The sequence below is a fragment of the Saimiri boliviensis genome, chromosome 15 (assembly GCF_048565385.1).
Source record: "Saimiri boliviensis isolate mSaiBol1 chromosome 15, mSaiBol1.pri, whole genome shotgun sequence".
NCBI lineage: Eukaryota > Metazoa > Chordata > Mammalia > Primates > Cebidae > Saimiri > Saimiri boliviensis.
The window spans coordinates 44,094,675-44,115,349 of NC_133463.1; the positions used below are offsets into that span (position 1 = coordinate 44,094,675).

Sequence of the window (20,675 nt, forward strand, 5' to 3'; positions counted from 1 at the left end):
ACTGAGCATTAAGCTATCAAACCAGGAATGTTTAAAATATCCCGTTAGTGGTTTAAAAATAATTTTGTACTCTAAGTCCAATGACTGTTTGCCAGGGAGAACCAAAGTTGAGAAATTTATATGAAAAACATGACTCAGAGAAAAAAATGCAGAGGTCAGTAATGAAGGAAATGATTGGGTATCATTCCCAATTGGTCATTCCTAAGATCACATGTTCTGAGCATCTTTAAAAGAAAGTTATCTGGACTCAAGAGGGTCACAGCACCCTCCTGAAAACTGCAGCTTCCTTTTCACCTTGAAGAATAATCCTAGAAAACTCACAAAATGTGTGATGCTTTTGTAGGTACCTGGAAACTTGTCTCCAGTGAAAACTTTGATGATTATATGAAAGAAGTAGGTAAGGAAATGCATTGGGTAATGAGTGGATTTATAACATTTTCTTTTGGGGAAAAGAGTTTATAGTTGTGTTTACATCAGTGTTTGGAAGCTCTGGCCAGAAATGAAAATGCTGCTTTCTATAGAGAGGCTCCACACATAGCAAGCGATAATCATTTGTTTCTAGAGAAATTCTGAACCAAAGCTACAACTAATGCTTCCTAAAGGTGTACCAATATTTAAAAAGTGTCTAAATGGAATGCTTATGGTCTTTAAAAACAAGATTTGACTTTAATTGCAAAACTAGAGTATCTTTGGTTTACATAGCTCTCTGCATATTTTTCTTTCTTCCCCTTTTGCATATAAAATAAGCAATAACTTGGAAAAAAATGATATGCAATAATTTTCATTTGAAACTGAAAGCACTCAGTTTCCCTTAACTCAAGGCTCTTTTTCAGTAACTGTATGTTAGCCAGTTATTCTCTTTCTCAATGTCAATCCATTAAAATATGCGGTTGTTTTATGATAGACAAAAATCTTTATTTCAGAAAATGTGTTTCTTAAAGAGCTTAAATACTTCCTTTCACTAGAAACGACATAGGATGCTGTAGAATTATTAAGTAATTTAAAAAGAGACTGTTATATATGTAACATAGCTCTTCTTTGATAGTAGAGGTTTTAAATTTTTTAGATGCTAATAACATTGTCAGCAGGTTGTTGGATGAATGTCTCTCAGATAACTATGGAGGTAAAGCAAAAGAGGCAACTTCTCACTCAGGCAGATTCCACTTTGAAAGCCTTTCTCCCTCAACCCCATGCAGGATAGTCCACGGAAGTCAGAAATGGGGTTACAAACTGGGGAGGAATTTTCTGCAATCTGTTTCTTAGGGTTTAGAATGTAACAGTACTGTACAGGTGTGTTAAGTGTTTTGAATATATATATATATATATATATATATATATATATATATAGCTCATCTGTAAATTTTTTTTGTTTTTAGATGATAGGGAAATTGGTGACTTTAGCATCAGAGAGACCTAAGTTTCTAGAATACACTAAAGTGATTCAGTAAACTAATTAATATGCACGGATACAGAAATGCCAGGATTTGGGGACATTTAACTATTTATTTTTAAAAATTTTTTTATGCTTTTAATATTTGTATTTTCCAATAATACTGTATTTTTAAATTGTAGACGACTGATGATAATTAAGGTCAATAAAATACCTCCTGCATGAGATCAGCTGCTCTAATTGAGGATGAGTGGGCAGGTATTGTCTTCACCACTCAAATAAAAGCAAACTCAAGCAAATGGAGTCTATGATTTTTCCCAAGGTCAGCCATTCCTGCATCATACTCAGTTTTGCCTGCATTCATGAAGCCGGCTCACATCATACGTTTAATGTTATATTTTGTAACAGAGCCAGGACTTGAAGAAAAACCTGCAGCCATTTTTCAGACAGACAGCTAAGTCAGAGCCTCAGCATTACTTATTTGGCACCATATATCTCTTCCCAGTTTTTCCCAGTTTCTAGCCTTTGGTTGCCTTTAGTCAAAGAAAGAGCTTAGATTTACATGTACATGTTGAAAAATTCAAAACATCTATGACTGTCATAAATTCTGCATGGCATACACAGTAGCAGCAAGTTACTGCTGTGTTAGGATGTAAATTATTCATTCCATACCTTGCACAAGAAAATGTATTCTCCTTTTTAAGAAAGAAGAGTTCACAACTTAGGTGATTGGAAATCAAAGTATTGGCTTCTAACCTACTCTAAACTAAGAAACAGTGATTTCTTAAATGTTGAAGTTTTCACAATTTGATGACTAATGCCTTTTTAAATATCCCCTATAAATTACTAGGAATGATATCACCATTCTAAAATGTTATAAATGTAGAAAACATTTTTCCTTTTGTAGTAGTATGGGTGGCTTTTCTGTTCCCATGAAATTCATCAAAATCTACATTTCATGGTGGAGTAATTTGAGAAAGAAGCACAGAAAAGTAGATTTGGCAACAAATGCTATGAAATGTGATTTTTGTACACTCAAAACAGATGACTATTTAACTGTAAATAAGTCTACATTAACCCCCAAAATTCTGTTGAAAATTATTTGTCCCTTCTTAAATGTAATGTTGAGTATGTATACAATGGTCAAGTGGCCTCGAGTATTTTCTTAAAAGAGAAAAATAATAGTGGCTAACATTTTAAATATATATCTTCCCAAAGACTTAACCTTTATACATATTTTTGTTGAAAATAAACAATGGGTCTCCTGAGAAGTTGCATCCAGACCAGAGAAAGGGAAGTTTAAAGAATAGAGCCTACACCTATTGTTTCTCAGAGGTTGTGCTTTAGTTTTTTTTTTTTTTTTTTTTTTTTTTTTTTAAGTATTAGTCTGATTTTATTATCTGCAGGAACTGTTTAAATTAGGCCTTTAAGAAACTCACTAGTGTCTTTTTTCTCTTACACACATGCACCTGTGTACACACACACATTCTCTGACTTAGAGAAAATGTAAACCTGACATCTTTTCTTGTCTTAACTGTAGGAGTGGGCTTTGCCACCAGGAAGGTGGCTGGCATGGCCAAACCTAACATGATCATCAGTGTGAATGGGGATGTGATTACCATTAAATCTGAAAGCACCTTTAAAAATACTGAGATTTCCTTCAAACTGGGCCAGGAATTTGACGAAATTACCGCAGATGACAGGAAAGTCAAGGTGAGAAATAAGGAAGTGGCACAGAGTACATGTCTGTTTTCTAAATTACCACTGCTTAAAAGAAATCTTTTTTTTTTTTTGAGACGAAGTCTTGTTCTGTTGCTCAGGCTGGAGTGCAGTGATGTGATCTCGGCTCACTGCAACCTCCACCCCCTGGGTTCAAGCAATTCTCCTGCCTCAGCCTCCCTAGCATCTGGGGTTACAGGCGCCCACCACCCCGCCTGGCTAATTTTTGTATTTTTGGTAAAGATGGAGTTTTGCCATGTTGGCCAGGCTAGTCTCAAACTCCTGGCCTCAGGTGATCTGCCCACCTCAGTCTCCCAAAGTGCTGGGATTACAGGTGTGAGCCACTGCACCCAGCCGAGAAATCATTTTATAATAAAAGGAAGAAAACCATTCTATCATAAGCCAAAGATCCCTGAACTCCTACATCTAAACTGTGTCTCCTTAAATATAAGGTTGGTGAATTTTTCTCCATTTTCACCTCCTGAGTAGCTGGGAATACAGCTGTGTGCCATCATGCCCAGCTAATTTTTTATTTTGTTTTTTGGAGAGACAGAGTCTTACTATATTGCCGAGACTAGTCTTGAACTCCTGGCCTCAAGCAATCCTCTTGCCGTGGCCTCCCTAAGTGCTGGAATCACAGTTGTGAGCCACCACACCTGGCCTGTCTCCATATTAAAAAAAAAAATTATTAACATAATTTATTTGAGTCATATAATACATAGAGTATTTCAAGTGAATTAAAGTACTATAACAGTGTAAGAGAATGTTTTTAAAGATGGAAGAAAGAGGCCGGGTGCGGTGGCTGACGCCTGTAATCCCAGTACTTGGGGAGGCCGAGTCAGGTAGATCACAAGGTCAGAAGTTCGAGACCAGCCTGGCCAATATGGTGAAACCCCCGTCTCTACTAAAAATACAAAAATTAGCCAGGTGTGGTGGTGATCACCTGTAATCCCAGCTACTCGGGAGGCTGAGGCAGGAGAATCACTTCAACCCTGGAGGCAGAGGTTGTAGTGAACCGAGATCACACCACTGCACTCCAGCCTGGGTGAGAGAGCAAGACTCCGTCTCAAAAACAAAAAAAAAAAAAAAAAAGGAAGAAAGGAATAGAAAAATCACCCATACTACTACCATCTCAATGTAAATTTTCTTTTTATATTCCTGCACAGTACTTTTTTCCAATTCTGTAATTTGTATAACACTCCGGACATAACGTATCTATAAGTGGTAACTTGTTGTTTTGGAGACTCTTTTATTTTCTTGTTGCAATATATTCTTGTCACTTAGAATTACTAATGACCTCAAAATGTTCCTTTGAACAAAGATATTGTATTTTAAATTTTATTTTCTGCTTCCGTATGCAAATTATAATTACATTTTCTTATGCCTACAGAGCACCATAACCTTAGATGGAGGTGTCCTGGTACATGTGCAGAAATGGGATGGAAAATCAACCACCATAAAGAGAAAACGAGAGGATGATAAACTGGTGGTGGTGAGTATCTTCCAGCTACTTAATTCTGGATCTTACTGCTAGGTCATCTCATGATCACTATTCCACTTAAGGAAACAGATTTTCCTTTTGATTATATAAAACAAAAAGAAGATTTTATTGGAACTATGCTTCCACTCTGGCAATTGCCCTTCATGCTTTTGAGTTCAGCCCAGGCATGTTGTCTTCTAGGAATCATTCTCTGTCTGCTTCCAGGCATCCTAAGGCTGTCTCCAGTGGTGCCACCACCACATTATATTACCTATCTTTGCTTCTGTTTCTCACTCACCATACAGATTATAAGACTCCTGGAGGGGGAAACTTGCATTTTCCTGGCCTTTGTATCTATCTTATTACAATATGTGGGTACATACACAGGAGTCCAGAAATGAATATCTTTTGAATGAATACTGCTTTATTCCCAACATCGAGAGATACAATAAATAAATCCATAGTTTAATCCCAGTGATTGATCAATTGTTTTATGTGCCTAGGAATGCATCATGAAAGGCGTCACTTCCACCAGAGTTTATGAGAGAGCATAAGCCAAGGTGCGTTGACCTGGACTGAAGTTTGCATTGAACTCTACAACATTCTGTTGGATATATTGTTCAAAAAGATGTTGTTTTCCATGATTTAGCAAGCAACTACTTTTCTCCCAAGCTGATTTTACTCAATATGGTTATGTTGGTTAAACAAATTTTTTTTTTAGATTTAGAAGGTGATATAATGATGTATTCATCGTGCTGGATAATTTTTTAGTCATAATTGAGTGAAGGAAATAGAAAATTTGCATTATTGCTTTGTTCTGATAGAGATGATAAGATCTTTCATAATAATTCAAAGTAAAAATGGATAGCTAGAATTTTCCTAGGTAGGAAGTAACAAGTACCTACTTGTTACGTGAATGCCATTACTGAATATTAAATCCTTTATTGTAGCTACAGTTAAGTAAGTTTATCTCAGAGACCTAAGGTAGTTTTAAATGTAGTGAAATTGCTCATAGCCAGTTGGCCCAAGTGCTCATGTTTTATACCTGCTCTGTCTTAGAGTGTTGCAAGAGAGGAGTATACACAGTAGTTGCCCCTTATCCACAGGAAATAAATTTCAAGATCCCCAGTGGATTTCTGAAAGCACAAATAGTACTGAATCCTATATATACTATGTTTTTTTCTATACATAAATACCTACAATAAAGTTTAATTTTTAAATTAGGCACTATAACTAATAATAAAACAGAACAGTTATAACAATATACTATAAATAATAAAAATTATGTGTATGTGATCTCTCTTGCTCTCTCACTCTCTCAAAATATTTTGACTATCTCTCCAGAATTCAGTGCAAATAATTCCATCATATTCATTTCAGAAAAGTGACGATAGTCTTGTATATGAGTAGATTCAAATTTTATTGTAGTGGTTTCCAAACTTGTATTTGTCTCACCAATGGAACTTTTTATTCAAATAAAATCTCCAAGGAATCTCAGTTTATAAGGCATACAAAAGTGATAATGAGTTTTCCAAGGTACTGTGTGTGTGAATGTGCATGTCTGTGTATGTGTTGTCTGTATGTTTTTCCCACCTCTCACAGAAGCTATGAAGCACCTTTCCAGATTGCTGAGGTTTCTTATACATAGACTGAAATTTACAAATTAATGCTAACATTTTATTGTAAGACAAAAATATGCCAAAGTACATGCTTCAGTTGATATCATTCTGTTTGTGATTCTTTCTTTAAAAATAAGTTCAAAGGTTTTCACTTTCTGCAACTTACCCTGTAACACCATGATATCAAAAGGCCAGAAGAGAAGGACTATTTCCCTGACCATAAGAATTTTTTTTTAATAAAAACATAGGGTTAGACTCTCACTTTGGGCTCACTAGAGGTTTGAGGAACTTAAATAGAAAAGATATATAGACATTTTTAGGACAATTCTTGGTAAACCAATATTTATTAAGCACTAATGATGGTGCCAGTCACTTTGCAAGCTTTAAATCATTTGTCATCAATATAATCTGATGTGAGGATTTGGATTTCTGTTTACGGAGAAAAAAATTGAGGCACAGTTTAACATCATAAAACTGAGTAAGAAATAGATATAATAATCAGAAATTCAAAAGAGTTATACTGTCTGGAAGCCATAAATGTGCAAGTGATAACTTGATCCAGAAATGTGATAAACTCAATTATGAGAAAATTCTGGAAGATAGAGTAGGATGAGCAGGAATATGTCTTCCTACCTATAATAATCAGAAATTCAAAAGAGTTATACTGTCTGGAAGCCATAAATGTGCAAGTGATAACTTGATTCAGAAATGTGATAAACTCAATTATGAGAAAATTCTGGAAGATAGAGTAGGATGAGCAGGAATATGTCTTCCTACCTAGACAACAAATGCACTGGCAGAATCTGTCTAATTTATCTATTTTGAGACTCTGAAATCTATTGAACCCTTGCAATATTCAGGGAAGTCTTGGATGATAAGTTGCAGTTAATTTTGGTCAATTTCAGCTCTTAACCCAGTTGCAGATACTCATGCCCACCCACAATGCCCACAAAGGCAGCTGTGCACATGTTTCTGGAGCAGCTTGCAGTCATCTTGCAGGAACTAGGATGGACAATAAGAACCATGTTTTCCGAATGTTATGGATCTGTGTTTTGATTAATGATTGCTGCTTCTGATCACAGAACTGCAGACACATTGGCCAGCAGTCGTTGCACACACACACACACACACACACACACACATACACACAACACCCCTTATTGTTGTAAGTCATTTCTTCTTGGGCTGGAGCAGCTTTTGGTGTATTTAAAAAGTCAGCTCCTCCCCTACTTCCCACATCATATTTTTTCTTTTTTCCTTTTAGAATCCAGACATTAAAGACTAGGACATTCAAAGCAACCACATATATAAGGAAAATTAAAAAGTCAGTATGCCTATGTAGGGAAGTCACAGGCTCAGAAAGAACCTGAGAAGACCTTAAGTTTATTCCTAAAGCTAACTCTGAAGATAGCTATGGAATACTATACAGCTATAAAAAAAATGAGTTCATGTCCTTTGCAGGGACATGGATGAAGCTGGAAGCTATCATACTCAGCAAACTAACACAGGAACAGAACACCAAACCTCACATGTTCTCACTCATAAGTGGGAGTTGAACAATGAGCACACATGGACATAGGGAGGGGAACATCAAACACTGGGCTGGGGCCTGTCAGGGCTGGGGGCAAGGGGAGGGAGAGCATGAGCATCAGAACAAATACTTAATGCATACGGGGCTTAAAACCTAGATGATGGGTTGATAGGTGCAGAAAACCACCATGGCACAGGTATACCTATGTAACAAACTTTCACATTCTGCACATGTATCCCAGAACTTAAAGTAAATTAATAATAATAATAGTAAAGAACAGTCCCAGTACAGGTGAATTTTCAGTGTGGTCAACTGCTTCCATATGCTCCTAAATAATGAGCACTTCAAATAAATAACCTTCACTAAAAAAAGAGAAAGAAATTGCTATTTTTATATATACTTACTAAGCAGTAAATAATAGATATGAGATGGACTTACTTTGTAAGTAGTAAAAATAAACTGGAAGTTATCATATCGAAAAGTTTATTTGCTCAGAATTTATTTGGTATGATTGTCTTAAGTAAAATTTTTGTTTTAAGTGAAGTGATGCAGGAGTAAAAACAATGTAAAATTTCTCCTAAAGCCCCCATACATTAAAAATTATTGGAAAAAGTGTTGTTCTTAAAATATATCATTTATGTTAATAAATAGTCTTTTGAAATTACAACATTACTTTCTCCAGTGTAGAAAATACTAGCAAATCAAGGACTATTTCAATGATTGAATATTACATTCAGACTATTTATTAACCCAAGTGAATTTCAAAATAATTGTTTTCCATATTGGGTAATATAATATCACCTTAAAAAGAAAAATTTTAAATACTGAACTACTTTTCATATTCCTAGATTAAATGTATACTTTGAAAAGTTATTAAGAATATTACTGCATCTATAAAAATAGATGACTGAAATTGAATGATGAACACAGTAAGGAATGTGATACTTAGAGGTGCCACTGCATGTGGAAATAAAAATCTTAAGATGCTTTATCAAATCCAGCTAAAGTACTATATGTGCAGCAATAAATTATCAGGCATATTTCTGAATACTTGTGTAGCTTCCAGTATATGTTTAACTTTACCAGTATCCATCATCAGTGGTGACTGTAGCATCTCAAATTTAAAAATTATTAAAAACTACTTGATGTCTTAGAATGTCACAAGAAAGTCAATATAGAAAATGAGTTGTTGAAGGAGCATACAAAAATAAAGTCTTGGAGAAATAAGCCTTGAAACTGTCATAGAAACAAGACATGTATCTATTTTATAACAAATTACAGTATTCTAGTTCCTTTACTAGGATTAAAATTAGGAACAATCTAATTTAAAATTTTTTTTCTACTTGAGGAAATGGTGCTTACCTTTTTTCTTTTATAATCAAACCAAAGTACTAAAGGCTAGTGGTGGCAGCAACAGAAATAACAGAGAACTTTCTTAGTTGAGAACGGAGACTTGTACTATGTAAAAATGAAACACTGAGAAAGATAAAGAGAGTCTCAGCATCCCTCCACCATCTGATAATGACCAGAATAAAAGGCCTGTCATAGGTTCAGGTCAGGAGAGGATAATGTACTAAAACCCTGTCTTTAGTCACTGTTAGAGAGATAAAGAACACTAATGAGGAGAACTGCCAGTTTAAAAATATACTTTCTTTTTTTGAGACAGAGTTTTGCTCCGTTGCCAGGCACCAGTCAAGTGCAGTGGCAGGATCTTGGCTCGCTGCAACCTCCACCTCCCAGGTTCAAGCAATTCTCCTGCCTCAGCCTCCCGAGTAGCTAGGAGTACAGGTGCACGCCACCACACCCAGTTAATTTTTGTATTTTTAGTAGAGACCGGTGTTCACCATGTTGGCCAGGATGGTCTCGATCTTTTGCCCTGGTGATCTGCCCGCCTTGGCCTCCCAAAGTGCTGGGATTACAGGTTTGAGCCACCGTTTCCTGCCAAAAACATATACTTTCTTTTGTCACTCATCCATAAAACATTTACTGAACACTTATGCCAGATACTGTCTTAAGGATACAGAAGTGAGTGGGAGATATTTTATTTTTTTGATATTCCCCTAGCTCAGGAGACAGCTGGGAAACAGCTATTTGCAGCACTATGAAATAAGTTGTCTAATATACATCTGTTAAGCATATAATTCTATTTTCACACCATGGGGATTACCTGCTCTGAACCAGTCTCACAAAGAAAGAGATGTTTGAGTTGGTTCAGGAAGATGGGTATATGCTGTCACACAGCCAACTCTATGTGATCCACGCAACTGGTTGTTGCGAAGGTCCCAATTCATCATTTGGTGAAGCTATTTACAAAGGCATATTAATTAAGAAGACTTGTTCTGCGAGTTACAAAAGCTCAGAAACAAAATTGTTTAAGAATGGAATTTATTAACTAACATAATATAAATTTTTGAAATAAAGTGGTCTTTAGTTCCTTCAACATTTCTGCTCTGCCATCCTCAGTTCTGGCTCCGTCTTCGAGGAGGTAACACAATGGATGCAGCCGTTGTAAGCATCACGTGAGATAGGAAAGTGTGTAGAGGCAAAAGAGAGATTGACTCTCCCTTTGGCTCTCTCCTGTGGGTGGGGAATTTTACAGAAGCCAGAATTTTTATTTTAAGTTCTGGGATACATATGCAGAATGTACAGGTTTGTTATATAGGTAAATGTGTGCCATGGTAGTTTGCTGCACCTATGAACCCATCACCTAGGTATTAAGCCCCACATGCATTAGGATTTATCCTGATGTTCTTCCTCCCCACGTAGCCCTGACCCCACAGGCCCCAGAGTGTATTGTTCTCCTCCCTGTGTCCATGTGTTCTCACTGTTCAGCTCCCACTTGTAAGTGAGAATATGCGGCGTTTGGTTTTCTGTTCTTGCATCAGTTTGCTGAGGTTAATTGAAACCAGAAATTTGCTGTTAGCTTTAGCCTCATGGGCCAACTGAGTTCTGAAATGAACCACAGGAATATCATTCTATGACAAAATCAAAACAATAAGGAAGGTTATGTTGATGGGAGATCTTTACTACACTACCCTGCTGGCCAGCAGGCATAGCAATGTATGCTTGCTGTCTTTAAAGCAGAGAGTACACATCTAGAACCAGTTAAGCAAACGCTTAACAACTTGCTCCGTATTTGAACATCACCTCTGAACACACGTTCAACTGCTGAGGCACTTATTTTGAGCTTGGATCTTAGTTTCCTGAAATTAACTCTAGGATTTTTGCTTACTCTGTTTTACACTATAGATAATTTAATAATTGTTCCACCTATAAAGATATCACATTATATGTTTCTTCTTTATATGTTTTCATCAAAAGCAATTCTTTATTCCACTTAAGTTATTGCTTTACAATATCAAAACATCAACCTCTTGTTTATTTTGTCCACAAAGAGATGGTTCGAATAAATATTTTCTGAATTAAAGAAATACTTTGTACAAAGTAGGTAAAAATATAAATATTCTTCTTCTAGTCCTTGACACTAACTTTCCAGGACCTTCAAAACTTAACTGGAGTTCAAAACTGTAGTGTAAATTGGCAACTACTGAACCTAATTCTTCTTACTAAACTCAGTACCTGCAAAGTCCACCTCCATTACTGGGGTTGCAGAAGATGCTTTCAGAAATAATTGCACAGAGATTTAAACTATTTGCTGCGTTTGTCTTTCTTTTAGAATGCAGATTCTAAACTTCTTTTTCTACACAAAACTTCCCCAAATTTTTTCTTATAATTTAAAAGGATTTTTTTAATGTAGAGGTTACTTTGTAAGCCTGAAAGACAAATTTTCTAGGCATTAGCTCCACTTCCTTTGAAGGGCTTAAATCACATACCATTACTCAATGATAATTGTCACCTTTCTTTCCAGTCCTCAATTATCTTTGATTAACAACAATGATAATATATTAATCACATTTTTCACCTCTTTTCAAGTAATTGTAGGCATTTCAGTTACATTAACTAATATCAACTCATCAACCCTGTAAGGAAGGGAAGATATTATTTTAATGAAGAGGATGTTTGAGCACTGTGACTTACCCAAACAAAAAACAGCTGAGGTGGACCAAGCAAGGATTTCTTGTCTTAGGTGGGAAAACATCTCAGTCAGGTGTTTATCAATTTGTCACGATATTCCTTTAGGGTTGACTCAGTATTCATTGCTCAAAAAGCTGATGTCAACTGAAAATTGTCTCAGTTCCACAAGTAATATTTATCAGGTGACTCAGGTGTAAATCTTTATGCTAGAAGCTAAAATCATTGATCTTAAATTTACCTGACAATTTTCTGTCTCTTAATTTGGAGGTGAATAAAATGACTCAAATGCCGGTTCCTAGAATCTTTAGTCTTGCTGCTATTGCCCATTGGCAATTTCACAAGAGTCATGTGATAAAGGTGCTCTTTAAATTAAGCCACTGGCAGCACCGTAATACCTATATTTCTTTGGTTTTCAATTATAAGTGGCTCTTCTCAGCAAGTATTCCAAGATGGCTGAGCCTTCTTGGGAACCTGGAAGCTGGTCTCCAGTGAAAACTCTGAGGATTACATGAAAGAGCCGGGTGAGAAATATCATTCCAGATTTGGAAATTGACAAATCATTTTGTGATGTGGTTGGGTTTGTGCTTTACCACGAATTTTCCTACAATTATCTTTTGTGATCCTAGGGTATATTCCTATAACCTAACATAATTTATGCATCTACCTTTGCTTTTTAAAATTACTAGTAATAATTGTCTCTTTTTGGAAGACTAGGCCCACAGACACCCCTGCCCAGTCATAATCTATGTATTTAAATCAATTTATCCTTTTTCAAAATACTTCAACTTAACTTCTAGACAGAATTTCACTTTAGCTTGGTCATTTCATTTAATAACATTTTTCCCAGCTTCAAATTTATAGACAGTTAATACTACCTACAATTAAATTGATCAATTAAATTTGTTTAAAGATTTGCTTTAAGTTATAACTTTAAAACAACAGTAGCAACAAACAAAATTTCTGGTTGGTTAATTTTTAGAGTTCTCAAACATGTGAGAGATATTTTACAAATATGATTTTGAAGAATTAGAAATTTGGATGGAAGAAACAGAATATTTTTACTCATTGGACGTTTCACCACTAGATATACCTCAGAATTATAAACCCTACCTATCCTTTAATCTCTAATTCAAGTCATACAGTTACACATTAATTATAATGGCTTGGGTGTATAATAGCTAAATTGTTCTTTACTAATAGAGAAACAGCAATCTTTTTTTATATTTAATTAGGAGAAACCTCCCTTGCAATAGCAAACTGTATATAAAGCCAATGACTTTCTTATCTTTACTTTGTTTTAAACTTACTTAAAATGTTCAATAGATGCTTACAATTATTAATTATGTTTACTCATTCTAGACAATGAAATAGCAATGCCTTATCCCCATAATAAGTCAATGTGCTTATAAATGTAATATTTGCTCCTCTTATGTAGTCAGTATTAACTTTCTCAGACGGTCATAAGAAACAAGTTTTTCTATCTCTTCATATTATAGACTCCCTTGTTTTGAATTAAAATTGGTGTGTGTGGGGCGGGATATATAAAAAACTTGGAGCTTATGGCCAGAATAGCATTGGTGTTGATTGGGAGCTGAGTTAGGCATAATGCAAGGAGGAATAACAGCTGAGCAGTTTCTTTGTGCCAGTACCATGCTAAATCCTTTCACTTAATCTTTTAAAACATCCACGAGGTAAGTATACAGTTATCCACACTTTACTAATGGAGAAATCAGAAGGTTAGGAGAGGTAAATAATATGACCAAGCAAGCAAGTGGCCAAGTTAGAGCCTGTGTTTTAACCATTTCACTCTTCTTTGTGATGCAAATGTCTAACACTGCTTCTCTGCAGTGAGCTGTCATATCAGTTCCACAATCTGAATGTGAAATGGAGTTTGATAATAAGACAGAGAGGGAGTCAGCGCTTCTGCCCACCAACTGCAGGAGTCAAGATGACAATGGGAAATTCCCAACCAGAACAACAGGGCCAGCCTCTAAGCCAAACTCCTCCTGCACCCACACGGTTGTTGCAACACTCCACAAAGCGAAGTGCCAGCATTTGATCTCTTGAAAGGCACCATACAAATTTACATTTTAGATGAAGTGTAATAGCCTCAGAGAGTGGATTTAGCTTTTTTAAATGTCACATATAATTACATGATACACCTTATGATTGGGAGGATCTAGCTCAACCCAGATATCACAGAGAACATAAAATAAGTTCCTGTACATTATCCAAAGTTTCAATATAAGTGAAGTAAGCATTCTTTGAAAACTGACTTCCAGAATAATTGTGAACAATGTCTTAATAAGGTCCAAGGCTATCTCTGTCTTATAGGAGTGGATTTTGCAGCCCAGAACGTAGCAGGGTTAGTGAAGCTGACAGTAAGTATTAGTGTTGATGGGAAAACAATGACCATAAGAACGGAAAGTTCTTTCCAGAACACTAAGATCTCCTTCAAGCTGGGGGAAGAATTTGATGAAACCACAGCAGACAACCGGAAAGTAAAGGTCAGAACTATCTCTTCCTGGTGTGCAACAATCAGGAGAAAGCTGGAAGGTGGTTAGGCATGGTTTACTCCAATCTGATTTATCACCAAGTCCGTCTGGGCTTGTTCTGTTAATATTCTCACATCTCTAAAGTTAATCCTTTTGCTAATATTTTGATGGTTAACAAAAGGGCTACAAAATTCAAATTGTTTTCATTTCTTTCTTTCTTTCTTTCTTTCTTTCTTTTCTTTTTCTTTTTTTTTTTTTTTTTTGAGACAATTTTTTGCTCTGTTGCCAGGCGCCAGGCTGGAGTGCAGTGGTGCAGTTTCGGCTCACTGCAACCTCTGCCTCCTGGGTTCAAGCAACTCTCCTGCCTCAGCTTCCTGAGTAGCTGGGATTACAGGCATGCGCCACCATGCCCAGCTAATTTTTGTATTTTTTATTAGAGATGGGGTTTCACCATGTTGGCCAGGATGGTCTCGATCTCTTGACCTCGTGATCCGCCTGCCTTGGCTTCCCAAAGTGCTGGGATTACTGGCGTGAGCCACCGTGCCTGGCCTTCATTTCATTTTTTTTTAATCTCTTTGTCACGATATGAAAGAGCATGTAGAAAGAAAAAATTAAACACAAATAGCTTATGCATTGTTTGCCTAGGAAAGAGCACTAACTAAATACTCTCTTGAGACTTCCTCTAGTTTGATAGTACTAAATCATGACAACCAAATTGAAGATTTAAAAAAAAAGAATTTCAAAATAGAAATTAAAAAGTGGATATCCAATTTCATGTAGGTTAGAAGGTAGCGAATTGCTACTTTTAACCGATTTCTTCATGATTTATAGAGCACCATAACATTAGAGAATGGCTCAATGATTCAGGTCCAAAAATGGCTCGGCAAAGAGACAACAATCAAAAGACGAGGATAGACTGGATAGGGAAAATGTGGTACATATACACCATGGAATATTACGCAGCCATCAAAAATGATGAGTTCGTGTCCTTTGTAGGGACATGGATGAACCTGGAAACCATCATTCTCAGCAAACTGACACAAGAGCAGAAAATCAAACACCGTATATTCTCACTCATAGGCGGGTGTTGAACAATGAGAACACATGGACACAGGGAGGGGAGCACTACACACTGGGGTCCGTTGGGGGGAAAATGGGGGAGGGACGGGGGTGGGGAGATGGGAAGAGATAGCATGGGGAGAAATGACAGATACAGGTGAGGGGACGGAAGGCAGCAAACCACACTGCCATGTGTGTACCTATGCAACAATCTTGCATGTTCTTAACATGTACCCCAAAACCTAAAATGCAATTAAAAAAAAAGAAAGAAAAATTGTGGGTGAAAAGATGGTAGTGGTAAGTTTTGAAGTCTCTGTATGTTCCTAAATTGACGTCTCTATATGTTCCTATCTGATACATGCCTTTCAAGTTACTCAATTGTTTTTGCATCCTGAATGAAGGGTTTGGTCTGAGGAGAAAGGTGCAGGGCACGTTTAGCCAGTTATCTACCAACTCTAATAGATCCATCTTGGCCTTTAGGAATGTAAAATGAATAATGTTGTCAGCACCAGAATCTATGAAAAGGTGTGAAGAAAGTCCACAGCAATGAAAACTTGTTCACCAACAGGGAACTAGTACTTGAAGAAGATATGCTTCAGGGCCAGTGACTTTTAAAAAACGTCTCAATATTAATTTGCTCAATAAAAGCATCAAATTAAGTGCAGTTTTGAAGCTATTTGATAATGAGAATCACCAACAGACCCCTGAATTGATGAGGCAAGAAGCTACTTGCCCGTGGTGTGATCGTAACAGCACCAAAGTCCCCTCTGTCCTCTGCCCGCCTGACTTCCACAAGTCCTTGAGTTCTCACTGAAGGACACTCCATTTAGGTTAAGGCATTCTATCAAAGCCATGTGGAAATTCGGGTGACCTCCTAGGCAGCTCAGATTCTAAAAAGCAACATTGCTGAGTTTTTATTTTTTCAGAAGTCTGGCCCCACTTAAAGCAGATACACAGATTAAATGATGATGATACAGACAGATAGCAGTAGAGACTGGATGTCATACACTATGGATGAGTTGCTATAAAAGAGCATTTAAAACAGTCATCTAATTTCTCCATAAATCCATTTAAATTAATCAGGCTGATGCATCTGTCACAACTGTTTACAACTTAGCTTTTGCGGAATGTCATCTTATTAAATGCCAGTCCTGAACTTCTAAATACCTAGTAAGAATATAATTGTTAGAGCTACACAAAGTCCCTTAATAGTTTCACCAAAGGCTGTTGCTAAAAGCTGATTCTCTCCAGGCTTAGAGTAAAACAGACTAATGGAGGTAAAATTAAAGGACAAAGCCAAAAAAAAATCACTGAATATTTTATAACTATAGCAGTGGAAAAAGGAGAAAGAAAGCGGTGGGGGGCAGGAGGGAGGATTTTCTAAATAATCATTTTGTGTCTCAAATTGAAACATAGATAGTATATGGTCAAATGTAAGTCCTCAGAATCATGTCTAATATTCACTAGAGTAGAATGTTCATGCAACTTGTCATCCAAACTGGATGAGAAATTAAACTTGAAAATGGCCACTATTAACAATTACACTTGGAGAGTAGGAATAACCTGGGACTGATCTAGGCAAACTAGGGGTTACTGGCTCCTTAGTAAGGTGATATTGAAGGGTAATAAACTAAAGAACTACAACATGAGGTTGGGACATGAACTGAATCCCTGGCCAAGGAAAGAAGCTAGGGTTGTCACATTAAACCCTGAAGACCTCTGAGTTTTCAGCTGTGGCCAGCAGTGATGGGTTTGGTGCTGGCTATGCAGCTGCTGGATGTGGGCAATGATGGTCATTCCAGCATGACATGTCCTCCTCCTTCCTAAGGACTTGAGTGTGTACCAACTGTAACCATGCCTGTGCTCCAGAGGTCAAGATGATGTTCAGCCTCTGAAGTGATGTCTTGCACAAAGGGGAACACAGACCAATGCCTCCTTGATCAGCCTCTGCAAGGGAGCTGGAAATGACAGCTGCTTTAGTGACATCTCAGAGTGGGGCCAGAGAGTTTTCCACAACCATAATTTAGAAGAAAGTACACTAAAAAGCACTAAGCACCTACTCACTTAAATCTTTGACTTTACACAGGCGTGATTAAGAAAAGAATAACGCTGTTCCTAATTTTTAAGACATTTCTCTTTTCATATATGTCACAGCTCAAAGTACAATGAGGCTGAATGAGAAACAAAATCCCCATGTTGAGTGTTTTAGTGGTTGGAACCAAAGATACTACTCCTGAGGAAATAATTCATTCATTCTTCCAACAAGTTCTTCCTCTGTGATCACTGTGCATATGATGCTGTCTTAGGGACTAGAAAACATTAGAGTTAGGTAGGGTGTTCACAAATTCCCTCTTATATTTCATGTAGCAGAGTCATCTTGAAACATGAATCTTTTTTTTTTTTTTCTTAAGATGGGGTTTCACCAGGTTGGTCAGGCTGGTTTTGAACTCCCGACCTCAGGTGATCCACCTGCCTTGGCCTCCAAAGTGCTTGGATTACAGGTGCGAGCCACCACACCCATCTGAATCCTTTTAATTTCAGTCAAATTGTGTGAAAATTTTCTCTTAAAAATATATTAAAAGGTATACTTAGAATCGTTGATTTTTAGTAAGAACTTTCACATAATCAGTCCCTTGGTATATCCGACTTGTCTTCAAAAATCATCATCTATTTCTAAGTAAATGATAACATGATATTTGTTATGTTGTATTAGTATTATTATAGAAGAAAGATAAGAGAGGGGCTTTTCATTATAGTGAGTTAATCAATGTAAAGCCATTATTTGTTCACTTTCTAAGCAGGTTTAAAATAAAATAAGTGAGAGAAGTGTTTATTCTCACATATAAATATTCAGAATAAAATTTATTTTATATATTTTATTTTATATATTATATATTTATTTTATATATAAAACATATTTTATTCTGAACATTTATATCATTGTATGTAAAATCCACACTGAAGTTTGTGGGAAAGTATTAATTATCCAAAGATCAATCATACTGATGTCATCATTAATATATGAATAACAAATAGTTCACCAGATTTTCTTTGCTATCCAACACTATTAATAAATCACTGAATAATAATTAAAATTAATTAACTAAAAAAAATTAAATTAATTCAAAATTTAAATGATTATGCTAATAATATATACTATAGAAACCATCATTATTATATTAATTATATTATGTGTATTATATACTAATATAATAAATATATTGTTATTTATATATTATGTTATTTATTATTAATATATATTAATAATGTAATATATATTTATAATAATTCTAAATCATTATAATTATTAAAATTAAAATTAATTTGTTTTAAACATTTTTAGTAGTATTTAATTTTCATACCTTTTGCACAAAAATGCAATAAACATAATGGACATGCTTTCTTTCACTGGCTATGAAAAGACAATGAACTATTTCAAAGATAGTAACCAAAAGTAGATGAAACATCAGGACATAATCTAGTCTCAAAACATATGCTCTTGTTATTTCTCTCCTGAACATTTAGGGCAACAATATAATCTTTTCATTTTGGAGTTTGGTATCCAGGCCCTTGTGTCCCTTTTCCAGGAAGGTGGGAATTGACCATCTAACTACCAGCCCCACTGATAGAATGGAACTCACCTGTTGTCCCACAGATGCACGCGGTGAAATGGAATGAGGTTGGAGGACCAGTGAGACCTGGACTGGAATACTGCCTTTGCCACTGGCAGCTACGTGACCATGTATGAGCTGCCTAATCACTTAAATTTTCTCCTTTGCAAAATGGAGACTTACCTACTTCTCAGGGTTGTGTTGAGGATAAATGAAACCTTATAAAAAGGACACAGAAAATTCCTCAGGTCTTCTCATCTTTCCTAGATCCCCTTCTGAGATTATAAGGAAATTAGAATGCAAAGAGTGGGAACAATGTAATTGTCAAGTATGTGCATTAAAACAGTGAGCAGAAAAAGAGATCAAGAGGGTCTCAGCAGAAGAAAGCTTAGAGCAACTCATTGAGCAAAATGAGCAGGGAATATGGATTCTAGTTTACGTTGTAAAACAGAGTTTGAATATGAGTAGATGCTTATTAAAAATAATAAGTTTCAATACATAAGTTATAAAACAATTTCCCAAAAGTTATCTTTCTTGATCCTCAAAACAATCAATATTTTACAGATAATAAAACTTCAACCCAAATGAAATCTACGTATTATAGTAAGTGATAAAGCTAAATGAGAACTTACTTCCAAATTCACTATCACATTCTGTCTTCTTAAGTTAAGAAATAATGTCAGAACACAATGTACCACAATTTGAACGCCACTGTGACAGAGATGGTTAATTACCCAGTAGAATCCTGGGGTTACGCTTCCATGGTATAGCATTGTTGCTAGAAAGAGTCTGCCAGCCAGGCACTGAATTGCCCAGTCCCTCCCCTGTCTCCATGGGGCCTTATGACAATTTTGCATTAGAAACTAAATAGAAATGATACGTGCCACTTCTGGGTCAAGGAAATCTGTGCCTGCCTGCTTGGAGAAGAGGACTTTGAAGCCTGAGAGCATGGTGTAGGCACAAGATGAATGAATCCAAGGCCTCTGAGTCACCTCATGGAGAACAGCTACCTATAGACCAGGAGACCTTATACTGTACTGGATGTCAAGCAAGAAATAAACTTCCAAGATAAGCCACTGAAATCCTGGAGTGTATTACAGCAGCTAATATTGCTCTGAATAAGTGTGATATTTAAGAGATTACATTTTTACAGTTTGTCTCCTGTTATGAACATGTTATAAGCTGGAATTTAACTAAAAAAAATTCTAGTTTTCAGTTATTTGAGGAAATAAGAAATGGATTGACATGAATTTAAAAAAAACTGTTTAAATATGAATTTAATTATCTGATTTAACTTTACTTAGTTTAAATACATGTATGTAAAAAGTTCATATGTAAATTACTTTTTCAAGCCATCATACCATCTTAATTGTTTTAAAAAATTGTAAGACATAATCAAATAAATAAATTAGAACACAAAGTAGTCCACCTGGATACCACATGATTAGAAAATCACCTGAATTTTTGAGTTTGTATTTTCTCCTATGAAATTAAGCTAGGCACATACACACACATTTTTTACAATGTATTGAAGTGAATTATTTTTAAGGGATTCTTTTCTCCCATAGCAATGTGGAGCAAATGGATGAGTCCTAAATAGTGTCTCCTACAGCTCTTAGTGCTAATACCTGAAGTACAATCTACTTGAATGTCCTGTATCTGGAAAGCGTTAATGTTACCTTTTCTCTAAGAGAAAATACAAATGAGTGAAAAATGGGCTTAATGACTTAAAATGT

At 36.0% G+C, this 20,675-nt stretch overlaps 2 protein-coding genes across 2 annotated transcripts; both read left to right on the forward strand.

The window, feature by feature from the left end:
* Positions 1–240: 240 nt before the first annotated feature.
* On the forward strand, positions 241–6,314 carry FABP4 (fatty acid binding protein 4). Its single transcript, XM_010350891.2, has 4 exons — positions 241–397; positions 2,931–3,103; positions 4,500–4,601; positions 5,093–6,314. The coding sequence occupies exons 1-4, from the start codon at positions 325–327 to the stop codon at positions 5,141–5,143; spliced, it is 399 nt and encodes a 132-aa protein (XP_010349193.1). The 5' UTR covers positions 241–324; the 3' UTR covers positions 5,144–6,314.
* An 836-nt stretch (positions 6,315–7,150) lies between these two features.
* FABP9 (fatty acid binding protein 9) lies at positions 7,151–15,859 on the forward strand. The gene is made up of 6 exons (XM_074386619.1): positions 7,151–7,244; positions 12,233–12,295; positions 14,109–14,281; positions 15,101–15,170; positions 15,594–15,625; positions 15,809–15,859. Exons 1-6 carry the CDS (start codon positions 7,151–7,153, stop codon positions 15,857–15,859), a joined length of 483 nt encoding a protein of 160 aa, XP_074242720.1.
* Positions 15,860–20,675: the final 4,816 nt, after the last annotated feature.